This window comes from Hibiscus syriacus, unplaced genomic scaffold, assembly GCF_006381635.1.
Source record: "Hibiscus syriacus cultivar Baekdansim isolate YM2019G1 unplaced genomic scaffold, ASM638163v2 tig00111837_pilon, whole genome shotgun sequence".
In the NCBI taxonomy this organism is placed as follows: Eukaryota; Viridiplantae; Streptophyta; class Magnoliopsida; order Malvales; family Malvaceae; genus Hibiscus; species Hibiscus syriacus.
Window position 1 is genome coordinate 2,746,606 of NW_024063194.1, and position 13,895 is coordinate 2,760,500.

The window sequence follows — 13,895 nt, forward strand, 5'->3', positions numbered from 1 at the left end:
AACAGAGGTTGAATACATTGCAGCCAGTGAAGCAGCAAAAGAGGTTATTTGGATCAAGAAGTTTGTATTGGAATTAGGGGTTATTCCTAGCATATCAGATATTGTAGAACTCCGTTGTAATAATAATGGATCTATTGCACAAGAAAAGGAACCCATATCTCATCAACGATCCAAACATATTCTTTGGCAATTTCATCTCATTCGAGATATCATAGATCGAGGAGATGTGGAAATATGCAGAGTACACACGGATGACAACATTGATGATCCCTTGATAAAGCCTCTTACACAGAAGAGGCATGATCGTCACACTGAGTCACTCGGTATTAGATATGTGAGTGATTGGTCTTAGTGCTAGTGGGAGATTGTTAGAGTATGCCCAAAGACCAATAATATGATAATTGTAATAATATATTTATTTACCGATTTTATTGAATAAAGTCATTGCAACTATTATTTTCAGTTATGTGTCTTTGTTTAACATAAACTGAAAGATAATAAACTCCATATAATAACATTATTAAAAGATCCATAGTCAAGTATTATTATGGGCATGGACAATAATAATACGCTTAAGACTAACATGTTATTAATTGATGACAAGGAGTTGTCATTGACATAGAGATGTCAAAATTGATACATGATTATATTGTTAGAGAACAATGTATTGGATTGACCCATCATGAGCATATGTCTTGGATTATTATGTAACGGACATAACATTGCTCATGGTTATGACTATATGTATGATCCTCAGACTTGAGATCAATGTCATCCCAACATATATTGTTGTATGTTTTGATACAGTTAAACATGTTTTGTAACTAGTTACACTATAAAGACTTTTATTGATTATATTTCGATATATGTAGTGGGGTGATATGGTTAAGATAGGATTTGTCCTTCCTATATAATAGGAAATATATCACAGACCACTTCATTGAGTGAGACTAGAAATGCATGGCCATGCTCGAATAAGTTGATATGCGATATCATATTCGTTAATTATAGTCTACTCTAGATATCAAGAAACAATAGATGGGCTATACAAGTATGACTATTCTAAGACTTATGCCTATTCTAGATATAAAGGACAAAATGATGCAATACATAAAAGAGTTAATCACGAAGATGATATGTCGAATCATAATTTCTTGTAACTTAAGTGACAATGATATATTGCTAAATGTCACTCATTGTATGTAATATTATAATTGTTCTAATAATTACTACTAATGTTACAAGAACCTACAGGGTCACACCCTAGGATTGAAATGAGCAAAAATGTAAAATTTGTTGTTATGTTACTAAAATATATCTAGAGTTATGATATGTATATTTGATATACATATGATTTTAATTATCCCAAATATAGTAAGTAAGCATTAAAAGAATGTAATGTAGACTACAACTCTTTATATTGGTATATATAATTCGGAATAATTAAATAAGTTTTAAATAAACATTAAAGATTATAATTCACATTATAAGTCTTTAATGTATATTTAATTGAATTAATTAAATAATATTTTATTATTAATTCGAAATAACTTTAAAATCCCTAAGATGTTAGGGTAATGGATATAAAAGGGTATGTTAGGTCTAGCAGCCATTTTTAACACACACACATAAACCTTCAACCATTTTCTCTCAAAACAGTTTTAGGTTAAACAAATATTGCTCTCAAACAGTTGAACTGAGTAGAGGCCAAGACGTGATTTCGTGGAGGCTTACGATTCAAACTGATCTGCACCATCAGTATTCATTGTTGTTCTTGTTGTTTTTCAAGGAACCCGTTGTATGTATTCGCATCTCTTCCTCCCGATTTCGGTTTTACATACTTGGATCGCCGGTGAGACCGTTGAGTTTTATTTACGTCGCGTCATGGGGTGAACTGACGGTCCCAAATAACTCAGTTTGGTCAAACAGACCCCGGTACATACTGGTTAGGACCAGTTCAGTTTGACTGGACCGTTTCCAGAAACTTCCTGGACAGGCGGAGGAGTCTCACGCGCACTACCGGCGTGTACGACCAATACAACGGTGATGGGGGCCATTTTGAACGGTCGATTCATCCTTGATCATCCACATATTCAAATTAACCAATTATCAACCCAACAATCATAATAAAATTCTCTAAAATCACTGAAATCAAAAAATCTGATCTTACCCGCGGCGGACGGTGAGAACGACGATGGTGCGGTGACCCACAAGTTAGGTTTTGATCGAAACTGGTAGGGGAACACATTGGTAATGGTGGTGTTGCAAGATAATTGTTGAATTGGTTGGAATCGACAAAATTCGTGGTGGCGGGGGTTTACAATTGACAAAAATTCACAGCGAGTTTTAAAGTGATCGGTGCCGATTCACAACAGGATAGAGGTCGGGTTTTGGTTGCCACTTGACAAAGAGTCTATTGGTGGTGTCGGAGCAACAAACGGTGACTGGACGACATCGGTTTGAGGCAGTAAAGATGGGCTGGCAGGGAGAAATTTGAGGGTTAGGGATTTTGATTTTGGGGTTAAAAATTTCGAGGTTGCTATATTAGAGGTATATTTTTCACTCAATAATAATAAAAATGGTAAAATTTAAGTTCAAGACCCTAAACTTTCCATAGTTTTCAAAATTGAGCTACAACTTTTAGGAATTTGGAATTTGGTCCCAATTTTCCCCTTATTATGACTTTAATCTGAGACTTTAAATTTAATAAATTTTAGCCCCTAAATTGGGGTGTGATAAGATCGAGGTAAGAAAAGACATGGCCTATGAGAAGGAGCCGATAAGGATCATAGTAAGGGATGTGAGCGAGTTAAGGAACAAGAGGATTCCTCTAGTGGAGGTCTTTTGGAGAAACCATGGTGCCGAGGAAGTCACGTGGGAAATCAAAGAGAATATGCAACTTTAATATCACATCTTTTCTATAAAGGTAATTTTTAGAATGAAATTTCTTATTAGTAGGGGAGAGTTGTAATACCCTGAATCCCAGGTTAGGAGTTACGGGTTGACTCGAGATAGTTTAGATAAACCCAATTACCTTGTAGAAAATCTTAATCCATAAGAGTGTGGATTGGGCTTGGTTTAGGGGCCCAATTGATATCAAAAAAGGATATTTTTAATTTGAGTATGAAAGTTAAAGGATTAAAAGTGACATTTACACATTTTTTTCAAAACAAAAGATGATCGCCAATTAATTTGAGTGATCTCACATTTGTACACCCTCTTTAGATTCACCAACTTTGTCTCATGTCTTTCCCTTCATCCTTTATTTTCCTCTTCAAGAAATCTCTCAAAGATCAAAACTTTTTGGTTCTACAAGCTTAGTTGGGATTTCCCAAGGTAAGAATATTCATCCTCACCCTTCAGGATTTCATTTAAGCCCCTAAGATCAAGTTTTGGCCATGGAAACCAAAAATGAGTTTTAGAGGGATTTTTCCCTTAATTGGTGAAAGAAGTGGGAGAGAGCTCCAAGGCTAAAATGAAGAAAATATTGACCCTTGGTTGATTTAAGGGCATTCTCAATAGCTAAGAAACTAAGGTAACACAGTCACAACTCTTTAATACCATTTGTGAGTCATTAGAATGCATTCTAGCTAGAGAGTTAAATTATGAAGCATGATTAAGTATCCATGGTAGATTCCATGATTTGGTGTTTTTTGCATATTTTAAAGTTATTTTTATGACCCTTGTATCACGTATAATACCTTAATAATGTTTGAGGACCTCAGTAGGGCATTTTGGGTAACTTTGGGAGTCATATTCGTTCCCAAACAAGGCATATCTGAGTTTGGGTATCGGTACTGGAAGAAAAATACTAATATTATTCTTGTGATGAACAAAATGAGGGAGCTGTGGTATAGAAGTATCGATAATCATTCATTGAGTATTGATACTTCCCATAGGAGTATCGATATCGGGGTATTTTTCAAAATATCGAAGCAAATTTTAGTACTGGTACCCAGAGAGTAGTGGTACCCTAGCTCTGGAGTATCGATAATGGTCTAGCAGTATCGATACTAATAACAATCTCTCAGTTGGTTTTAACCCTAAAGTATCAATACCCAGTGGTGAGTATCGATGCCATCGAACATTTTTGGAAAACATACCAAGTAGAGGTAGCAAATGAGTCATTCGGATTGGGTTTAGTTCGGGTTATTTTGGTTTAGGGTCATTTCGGTTTAGACTTAATTCGAGTTAGATTTGGGTCGGATCGGATCATTTTAGGTTTTGATTTTATTCAAGTCTATAATAAGTCGGGTTGGGTCATTTCGGGTTTCAATTTTATTTGGGTCTATTATAAGTTAGGTTGGTTCGGGTATCGGGTCGGATTAATATCGGGTCGGTTGATTTCGGGTCAGATCAAATCAGATCGGTTGATTTTTGAGTTAGGTCAATGTTCGATCAATTATTTTCGAATTGGGACAACTTTGGATCTTCAAATCAATTCAGGTTGAGTTGATACAAGTCAAATAAGTATTTATAGAATTATTGATATATTTTTGTATAAAAAAGATCTAGTTTGGGTAAATTAAATTTAGGTTAATTTCGATTCAGGTTATTTTTCGGTTCAGTTGCTTTCGGTTAAGGTAATTTTCGGTTTGGTTTACTTTCAGTTTCAGATTACTTTCGGTTTGGTTCAGGTTAATTTCATTTCGAGTTACTTTCGGTTTGGTTAAAATTCGGGCCATTTTCGGTTCGAATTGGTTTTTTGGGTTTTGAGGTCAAATTTGGGTCATCATGTTCGAGTATATTTCGGGTCTCAGTTCAGGTAATCGGGTTTGGGTCAAATTTTCCAGGTCTAAGTCCAAGTGACTTAAAAGATAGGTTGAGGGACCCCGGGACACTAATACACCATCAAATAAGATTATAAGTGAAAAAACAATTGATATGCAAATACAGATAGAAACGATATCAATTAAAACGACATAAAACTAGCCTTGGCCCATGCTCGGGAAACAGTCAGGACACCCGAGTTACTTTAGCAATTGAAAATAGCTTCAGGGTATAGAATGTCCAGATATCCTTAGGTAGTGCATGAGGCACTTTAAAATGACTAACTAGGATGCGAGGCCCGAACACTCGTAAGGGGTGGGTTAGTTAGGTGTTGTGTCCATTGTAGAGATTCTGAACCTCACCCTATGTAGATTGGATGGGTGTGTATCTCAAGATGTGTAACCCTCCAACCACACCATGATGTCTACCGTATAGCAGAGTGTGGTATCCGAGTATACCCTCTTTCCTTATTGTACTTAATAGTATGAGCATTTAATGAACTTTTAATATGGTTTAGTTGTTAGTGTGGTACTGGCTAGTGAGCTCAGCGTTCGGAATTTGTTTTCGTGCGCAGCTTCTTAGGAGGAGCATATTGTGCAGGTAAAAATCCAGACATACTGAGCAGTAGAGTAAATATTGAGTCATTTCTTTAGAGGGCATGTATAATCCATAGACCTTCTTGTACTTGAGTCTTAACTTTATTTCGAATATTGGGTTCCATTATTTTGATATACTTATTTTTTGGGAGCACCCGATAAAACCTTATTTTAATTATGTTGATTTACTTATTCTTGAATTTGTATTACTTTTTACAGTTTTAATGGTTTTAAAGAAAAAAAATAGGTTAGCCACTCTGGTGGTCCCATGTAGCATTATAATCGAATGACTTTGTGTCGTATCGGATTAGGGTGTTATAGTTTCTCTTGAAGCACAAACTCAAACAAATTTTATCTCATTTGAGACAGTTTTCTCGAAAGAAAAAAACCTTATCACTTAAGATAATTTCTTTTAAAATTAATTTTTGTCTCACTCGAGACAGTTTCCTTTGAAACTCAAAGCATTAACATTTTTCCCTTGAAAAAATTTTGTTTTGCTCAAAATTTCTTTCTCTTGAAAGTTTAACTTCTGGCATTATAAATTTTAACTATTTTGAGAATGTTTTCTTTTCAAATAGGATTGAGAAATCCATCTCACTAGTAGAATAATAATCTTTCAATCATGGCTTGACGTCATCAACGTGAAGGACTAATGTCATCATCAGATTTGACATCAAGCAAATCATCTAAAGTGATCAGATCTCTTCGCCGCGTAGGAGTAATGTCGTTTACAAAATCAAATTATCTCCAGACAATTAGACTTTCTGAATGTGAAGGAACAATGTTGTCTCCATAGGCAATTATCCAAGTACGACTAGACGTACTCAACATGAAGGAACAATGTCATCCACCGACTAGACCTCCTCGACACTAAGGGGCAATGTCATTATCATATTTGACATCGAGCAAATCACCAAAAGAGACAAGATCTCCTCATCACGTAGGAGTAGTGTTGTGTCCAAATCAAATTACCTCTAGGCAATCAGACTTCCTCACACGAAGGAACAATGTTGTCTTCAGAGGCAGTCTCTCAAATGTGACTAACCATCCTCAACGTGAAAAAATAATGTCGTTAACAAGCCAAACATTCTCAAATGAAGCGTTAACTCATCAAACAACAATTAGACTTCCTCAACGCGAAGGAACATATAGCTTGTATCCTTTAAGATTGCTTTTCTTGCTGCAAAACTTTATCTTGCTTATCACAGTTTCCCTTGAAATACAAAATAAATTTTGCCTAACTCGAAGCAATTCTATCTCAAAAGCACAATTTTATCTCGTGTTAGATAACTTTTTTGAAATCAATTTTTTCTCGTTCGAGACAGTTTTCTTTCAAACCCAAACCGTCAACATTGTTTCTCTTGAAACAAATTTTGTCATGCTTAAAATTTCTCTCTTAAAAGTGCAACTTCTAACATTATAAATTTCAATCTTTTTTGAAATTGTTTTCCTTGAAACAAAATTTTGAAAAATCTCTTTAGATAAAGATCATTTTCATTCTCTCTTGAGATAACATCAAATTTCAAAACAAAAGATGCAAGAAAATGTTTGATTGTCTTTACCCTATTTGTCTTCACATCAATGGGCAAAGAGGGATAGTTGTTGACATCATTTTTTGTTCAGAGTTTTTATTTATTTATTATTATTATTAAATTAATATTATTTACATTTTTTGCAGGATAAAATACAAGTCCAAATTAATTACAAGACCCAACAGGCCCAATTACACCAAGCTCAGCAATCCAAAACCCTAACTTTTATAATTTACACTAATTCTAAACCTAGCTTCCCGCCATCGCTACCAGTCTTCAATAATAGTTGCACCGTTGTCACTTCCAACCACTAAGGAGACTGTTCAATCGAGCTCCGGCCGCCATGTAGTCACTATTAAGAAGCCAACCACCACCGTTGTTCATAACAGTAAAAGAAAAAACAAATCAACAATATCATCCACAGTGAAAAATCAAATCAAGTCCATTAAAATAAACAACCAATCCCATAAAATCTGGGATTTCAACAACCCACCATCATCACCTCACCAAAACACAAACTATCACCATTTTAGAAAGGATACAGATCCAAAGGCTAGAGGGAGATTCGAAAACAAGCAAAAAAAGAGAAGAGGAAAGTAAACGAAAAAAGAGAAATAATGTTACATGTCTTGTTGTTCGTGGTCCACCGGAGAGCTTGAACATCGGTGAAAATTATTACCCGAAGGTAATCTTTGTAAATTGGGGTTGGATCTTTACTTTTAGGCTTAGACGGCTTTGGATCTAGAGATAGGGGTTGAGAGGGCTTTAACCGAGTACTTACTTCAAACTTCGGTCACCATGGATGGCGTTTTGGTGAGCATCGGCAAGGGAATCTTTTGAAACCATGGTTCTAAAAATAAAAGAGATCAATGGGAGGGGTTCGAAAAAAAAAAGAAAGAAGAACCCATAGAGAACAATCATTGATAGGGGATTCATATGAAACAAATATACATAGCCACCAGGGAAATCTCAAGTAAACATAACCATTTTCGAACAAAACCAAAAAAAAAAAAAACAAAGAGAACTAAAGAACCAAATCAAAATTTGAGAGAAAATAAATAGGAGAGAGAGATAACTTATCTATCTCGTTGGTCACCGGAGAGCGCGTAGATTCATCGAAAAACTAAGGGTAACCTAAAAACAGGTAATACCCGAGATGATTGTCCTAGATCTATGGCTTTATGTTTAGTTTTAGGGAAAATGAGGCTTGGTTTCAAATTTTGGGGTACCGAGTGGCTTTTTGAGAGTTTTATGTGAGTTTCGGCCACCATTCGTGGCCACGAACGACGTCGTGGAATGGTGATTTTCTTCCACCCATTGACAAGTAAAAAAAGGAAAAGAAAGAATAGTTGGAGAATGAGAGAACGGCTCAAGGAATCATAAAGGGTGATTAGGTTTTTTAAATTAAACCTAAGCAAGCCTTCATGATTAGTCCACGGTCGTGTTTGTCTAGGGCTAGAAAAGTCCATGTTTAGGTAATAAGGTATATTTGCTTAAGGAAGAATCATCTTTTATGATGTTTTCACTTTAGTCATGAATGAAGTTTGGTTTATTTGCATTTCGAGACTTCTAATTTATTTACATTTGTGTCTTGATCCCTGCCTATTTTAGTTAATGTTTTTAATATTTTACCTATAATGTTTGGCTTGTTTGCATGTTAAGTCATTATTATCCTTGCTATGTTAAGATTTAGTCATTTTTCTTAAACATGATTAATTTATGTATGTGGTCCTTGTATTTTTTATTATCTTCATTTTAGTTCTCACATTTTAATATATGTATTTATATTGTATAATTTTAAATAATATATTAATATGTGATTGTAAATAATATTAAATATATGATGTAATATTGTATATATATTTTATTAAGAAAGACTCTTTTAATATTTTATTATATATATAGTAGTTAAATAAAGATATAATTTTAATATTTTGATATTTGGAGTGCCCTTCTAAGGGTTATTTGAATAAAAAACACATTTTTATATTTTATAGTATTTTTAATAAATATATATATATACACACTCATACTTTATTTAATTTTAAGTAAATATACTCTCTTTTTTTATATACACTAATACTTTTAATAATAAAATTACTTTAATAAAAAATAATTATATTTTATTTTGTGGTTACGTCACGAACAAAAAGTGATCTATGGGAAAGCATCCAAAAACCTGGAGTGCAATCCCTTAAGACACACAAGTAAAAAAATATGCCATTGAATTTCAAATTTTAATAGTATAAATATTGAATGTGTCCTATTTTTTTTATTTGTTTGTTATATTTGATATCTCATGCATCCTATACATAACACTTATTAATGATGCATTCATAAATCATGTATTTATTTTCTCGTTTTTCAAATTGATTGAAGGCAATGTAGTCTTACGTCGTAGGTTGATGGAATTGCATCCAATATGACTGGATTTCAATTTTCCTTAATCCACGCAGTAGGGGAACACCCTTTTAAATAAAATCGAGTGAATTAAATCATTTTCATCGAGTCAAATATTTTAAAAATAGATTACTCATTCTTTTTTAAAAAATCGTAAAAATAAAAGGGTCATAATTTAAATTTTGAATTCAAATTTGTAAAATTTCATTATTTAGACAACATATAATCGTTGGTACCAATTTTGGACGCTATTGGGGTGCTCACCGATTTTCTAGTAATCGACTCCTGAATCCTTAAAAACGAATTTCTAGTAATACGCTAACCGATTTTGTCACTTTAAATGGTTTTTCTTAAAAAAAATTAAAATGCATTTTCATGTATTCAACCTACCTAACGAAAGGTCAATGGTGACTACAAAATTTTAAATTAAGTAAAAATCCAAATTTTCTGAAATAAAGTTATAATTATTTTTAAATAATTTATATAGAAAAATGATTATGATAGTATGTACTGCAATGATGGCATGGTACATGTCACATGTACATGGGTAATGGCCTAGTACATGATAGCTCATTACTTTAGACACGTATGACTTGTCACATTAACGAAAGTATTGATCATTATTCAATTAACGATTTTCATCTAATCATAGAATATTTTGTTCCAAAATAAAATATTAGGGCTAAAGTGCTTAAAAAGAATAAAAATCAAAATTATTATTTGTTCAAAGGTTAGAGATGAATTTAAACATTATGCCCAGACGATTATAAAATCTATCAACCGAACTAAACTGAATTATCAAAGATGATTTAAAAATTATCGACCGAACCAAACTGATCTCACGCCTACCAACAATTAAGTTCAAAGATAAATTTAGACAAAAATTCAGGGAAAATTTTAAGAGAAGTGAAAAAGTTCAGGGACTTAATATTATTATTTTTTTGTTACAAGGGACTTATTATTACTTTAAAAGTACCAAAATCAACAAAATAAATACTAAAATGTGAAAATGGTCTAAAAGATGTTCACGGTAACTAGCCGAATTCAAACTAGTATTTTGTCCAAAGGCCCAGTTAAACTAGAAAATTTGGAGGGAGAAATGGATTGATCCTAGTATCCTAGACAGAAGAATTGGGGCCTTTATTTAGCAAGAAAAAAACACTATGGGTCAAAAGCCATAACCCAGTAAACAAAGTCACCTGCAATCGCAATCCTCGTCGCCCTAGCTGTCCCCTGCAAAGAAAGAAATCTCTTCCTCCATCAAAACTTCCTCTTAAAAATCTCAAATTCGCTTCTTTGGGTTGATAAATCTCTACACAAATGGCAGCTTCGGCTCTTTCTGCTTCTCTGAGTCTTTCTCTTTCTACCAGAACCAGACCCACTTCTGTTTCACCCCTTTCTCCGAGGTACATGTTTTCTCCTGCTGGTTTTCACTGAATTTGGATTTTTGTTTCTAACTTTTGAATTGTTTTAATCATCAGAAGCTCGAGGAGGTTGAGTGTATCTGCATTGTCATCCCCTTGTGGAGACTATTCTACAATGGGTAACTCCTCGATTCTTGAAATTTAATCAATTTGTTATTGGCCTTTTACTCTTATCTTAATTTAGATTGTACCCTTTTGATTCTTTTAAATTCATGTATGTTTATCTCATCTAGTGCTTGCTTGCTGGCGTCTTTGTAGAGCTATTATTTTGTGTGCGTATAAATTAGATTGTTATGCTTTCAGCGTTATCTGGTAGAACTTCTGGGCTACCTATGAAGGTCAACAAGAAGGGCTTCCATGAATCCAATCCAAGGTTTCTTACTCTAATTTTTCGCTTCATTTTTCATATTACTGCTTCGTGTCTTGTCATTAATGCATATGAACAATGCATACGAAGTTTGTCGAGAACAGACCACCGGTGATATCTAGTTTTGGAATTCTTTCCCCCTTTTTTGGTCAGACAAATTCGATGATGGTTTAGATATGAAGTTGCAATGTGGAAGGAAAATCCTTTGAGAAAATCCTTTGAGATTTTGCTACCTTCCAACCTATATTGAATGTTAGCTATTGGACAAGACAATGTTTGCACCGCTCTGAATAGTAAATACCATCCGTTTCAGTGTGTGATATTTTAGACATCATGATACCTCTTATGTACAGCTATGATGCAATACAAGCTAAAACAGGGAATCCACCTGTGATGCCAGCAGTAATGACTCCAGGAGGGCCGTTGGACCTTTCAACTGTGTTATTCCGGAATCGTATCATCTTTATTGGACAACCAGTCAATGCACAGGTAGCACAAAGAGTTATATCACAGCTTGTGACTCTGGCAGCAATTGACGAAGATGCGGATATTTTGGTGTGGTCATATTTTATCCATTTCTCTCTGCATTCTCTATTTTTCCTTTTGTTGCTTAGGTTGTAGGGCTTTAAATCCACATTTTCGGAACCTGCTCTGACTTTATTATGTTAACCTATACCATTCAGGTGTATTTGAACTGCCCTGGTGGAAGCACCTATTCAGTGTTGGCAATCTATGATTGCATGTCTTGGGTGAGATTTTAATATTCTTTTAGCCTGTTTTCCCCATTAGTTTCTATTTTGATTTATTGAAATATCTTATTTTGCAAGCATCAATTCACCATTATTTCAGATAAAGCCAAAGGTGGGCACAGTTTGTTTCGGAGTAGCTGCAAGCCAAGGTGCACTCCTCCTTGCTGGTGGAGAGAAGGGGATGCGTTATGCAATGCCAAATGCACGTATAATGATACACCAACCGCAAAGTGGATGTGGGGTATGATTTAGCTTCTTGGTTTGCATGCTAGTTGCTGCATTTAGAAAAGGTTTATGAACCAATTTTGAAGTTCTTGAACTCTTTGTAATAAGCTTGAAACATTTTGTAATTATTCATGTACTTGTTGGAATTGGTTAGGGCGTACATTTTTTCTTATTGAATTGATTTTGCCATGTTTTATTTTTCATTTTGAAGGGTCATGTTGAAGATGTGAGACGTCAAGTGAATGAAGCAGTTCAATCTCGCCATGTAATTTCCTCTTTAATCTACCAATGAATCGAGTAGATCAAACTCCTAGTTATGCTTCCTGAATTTGCTATGCTAATTCGAAAAACCCCTTTTAGCCTTAAATTTTGTTTCCTCTATTACGTTTGTTTGCAGAAAATTGACAAAATGTACGCGGCTTTCACTGGCCAACCACTTGAAAAAGTGCAACAATACACAGAGAGGGACCGCTTCTTATCTGTTTCTGAGGTAATGCTGCTTTATGGTTTTTGAAAACACTAGTTAATGGTGCTCAACCATCGATGTTTGCTGAAATTACTATGCGTGTCTTTTGTTGTTGCTTGGTTTGAATAGGAGGAAAAGATAATGGCCACCGAGGTCGAACCGATTTTCCATTTTTTAGGGCCTAAATGCCTGTGTGTTCAAACTTTAAACAAATGAAAGAGAAGACTAACGGGTGTGCTTATCTTCATGTGGTATTATCTTAACAGGCTTTGGAGTTTGGAATCATAGATGGTGTGCTTGAAACAGAATATTGAACTCAGGTTGGGCTTTAAGTCCTCCATTGCTATGCTACAATTCATTCCTTACCTTGAGATTTTAGACCATGCTTTCATTGTTAATGAAGATGATACAAATCTCAAATTGGGTTTTGTAATGTTAGTGGGTCTATCAGAGATGGGCTTAGTTAATAGGCTGGACCAGTAGCTAAGATGTTTGTTTCTCAGTTGTAAGGCAAATGAATGCAAAAAAAAAAAACAGAATTAGTCTGAAAATATTATTTTTATTTTATTTTTTAAAAATAAGTCTTATTTCCTGCTTTTTTTAATTGAAAAACGTGTTTAGTAAATAGAAACCAAATTTTGTTTTTGATAATGAAAATAAGAAAAATACTTTTGATACTTATTTTCTTACTACGGAAGCATGAAAAAAAGTAATTCATATCACATGTTTTTAATAGTAATTTAGCGCATACACATTTTGTAAAAGGACTATAAGCATCATAATGTAAATTATAAAAGAGTATTGAAGAGAGAAAAGTTCATTAACAACTTATTTCGAGGAAGCATATGAAGTATATATTAATGAATGTTTTCCAAAATTTTAGGGAGTATAATGTAATTTTCATATATTTTGGAGTACAATTAAAAACATCAATCTTTCTTTGATTTCATATGGTAATTTTAACTTTTTTTAAAATAAAACTTTCATCTGGTGATTATCCTATTCCAATACAAGGATTGTCATATCTATGCAATTAATTGTAATGATAGTACAAAAAAAATAGTAAAAGTTATAGACAAATTTTAATATAATTTTTACCAGGTAGGAGGAAAATGGAAAAAAATGGCAAAGTATGAGCCGTGAGGCATTAATGCCGTTAATTTAAAATAAAAATAAATAAATATATAAAAGGAAAGAAAGGAAGCCAACGAGCTAGAGGCGCGAAGATTGAGGAGAGACAAACTGGTGTTATAAATTGGTTTTAAAAAAAATAAATAAAAGATCAAAGAGAAAAAAAAGGAAATAAAGAGACAATGGAGGCAACGTCCACAAATGCAAAAACAAAAGCGATATCCGCATTACGAAA

At 33.9% G+C, this 13,895-nt stretch overlaps 1 protein-coding gene across 2 annotated transcripts; it reads left to right on the forward strand.

Moving 5' to 3' along the window:
* The first annotated feature begins 10,491 nt into the window (after positions 1-10,491).
* LOC120171842 (ATP-dependent Clp protease proteolytic subunit 6, chloroplastic-like) lies at positions 10,492-12,988 on the forward strand. Of its 2 annotated transcripts, none has more exons than XM_039179475.1 (9): positions 10,492-10,704; positions 10,783-10,841; positions 11,026-11,095; positions 11,443-11,644; positions 11,773-11,838; positions 11,939-12,079; positions 12,275-12,328; positions 12,461-12,553; positions 12,796-12,988. In XM_039179475.1, exons 1-9 carry the CDS (start codon positions 10,619-10,621, stop codon positions 12,841-12,843), a joined length of 819 nt encoding a protein of 272 aa, XP_039035406.1. In that variant the 5' UTR covers positions 10,492-10,618; the 3' UTR covers positions 12,844-12,988. The 2 variants fall into 2 exon arrangements, with proteins under 2 accessions (XP_039035406.1, XP_039035405.1); XM_039179474.1 differs by having other exon boundaries at positions 10,493-10,704; positions 10,780-10,841; positions 12,796-12,987.
* The last annotated feature ends 907 nt before the right edge of the window (positions 12,989-13,895 follow it).

What these genes read in the sequence shown, in the direction of transcription:
- LOC120171842 (XM_039179474.1), top strand. Translation starts at nt 10,619, where the DNA reads ATGGCAGCTTCGGCTCTTTCTGCTTCTCTGAGTCTTTCTCTTTCTACC. An exon ending in TTCCATGAATCCAATCCAAG is followed by an intron (nt 11,096 to 11,442) that starts GTTTCTTACTCT and finishes TCTTATGTACAG; the next exon opens with CTATGATGCAATACAAGCTA. An exon ending in GCTTCTTATCTGTTTCTGAG is followed by an intron (nt 12,554 to 12,795) that starts GTAATGCTGCTT and finishes TTATCTTAACAG; the next exon opens with GCTTTGGAGTTTGGAATCAT.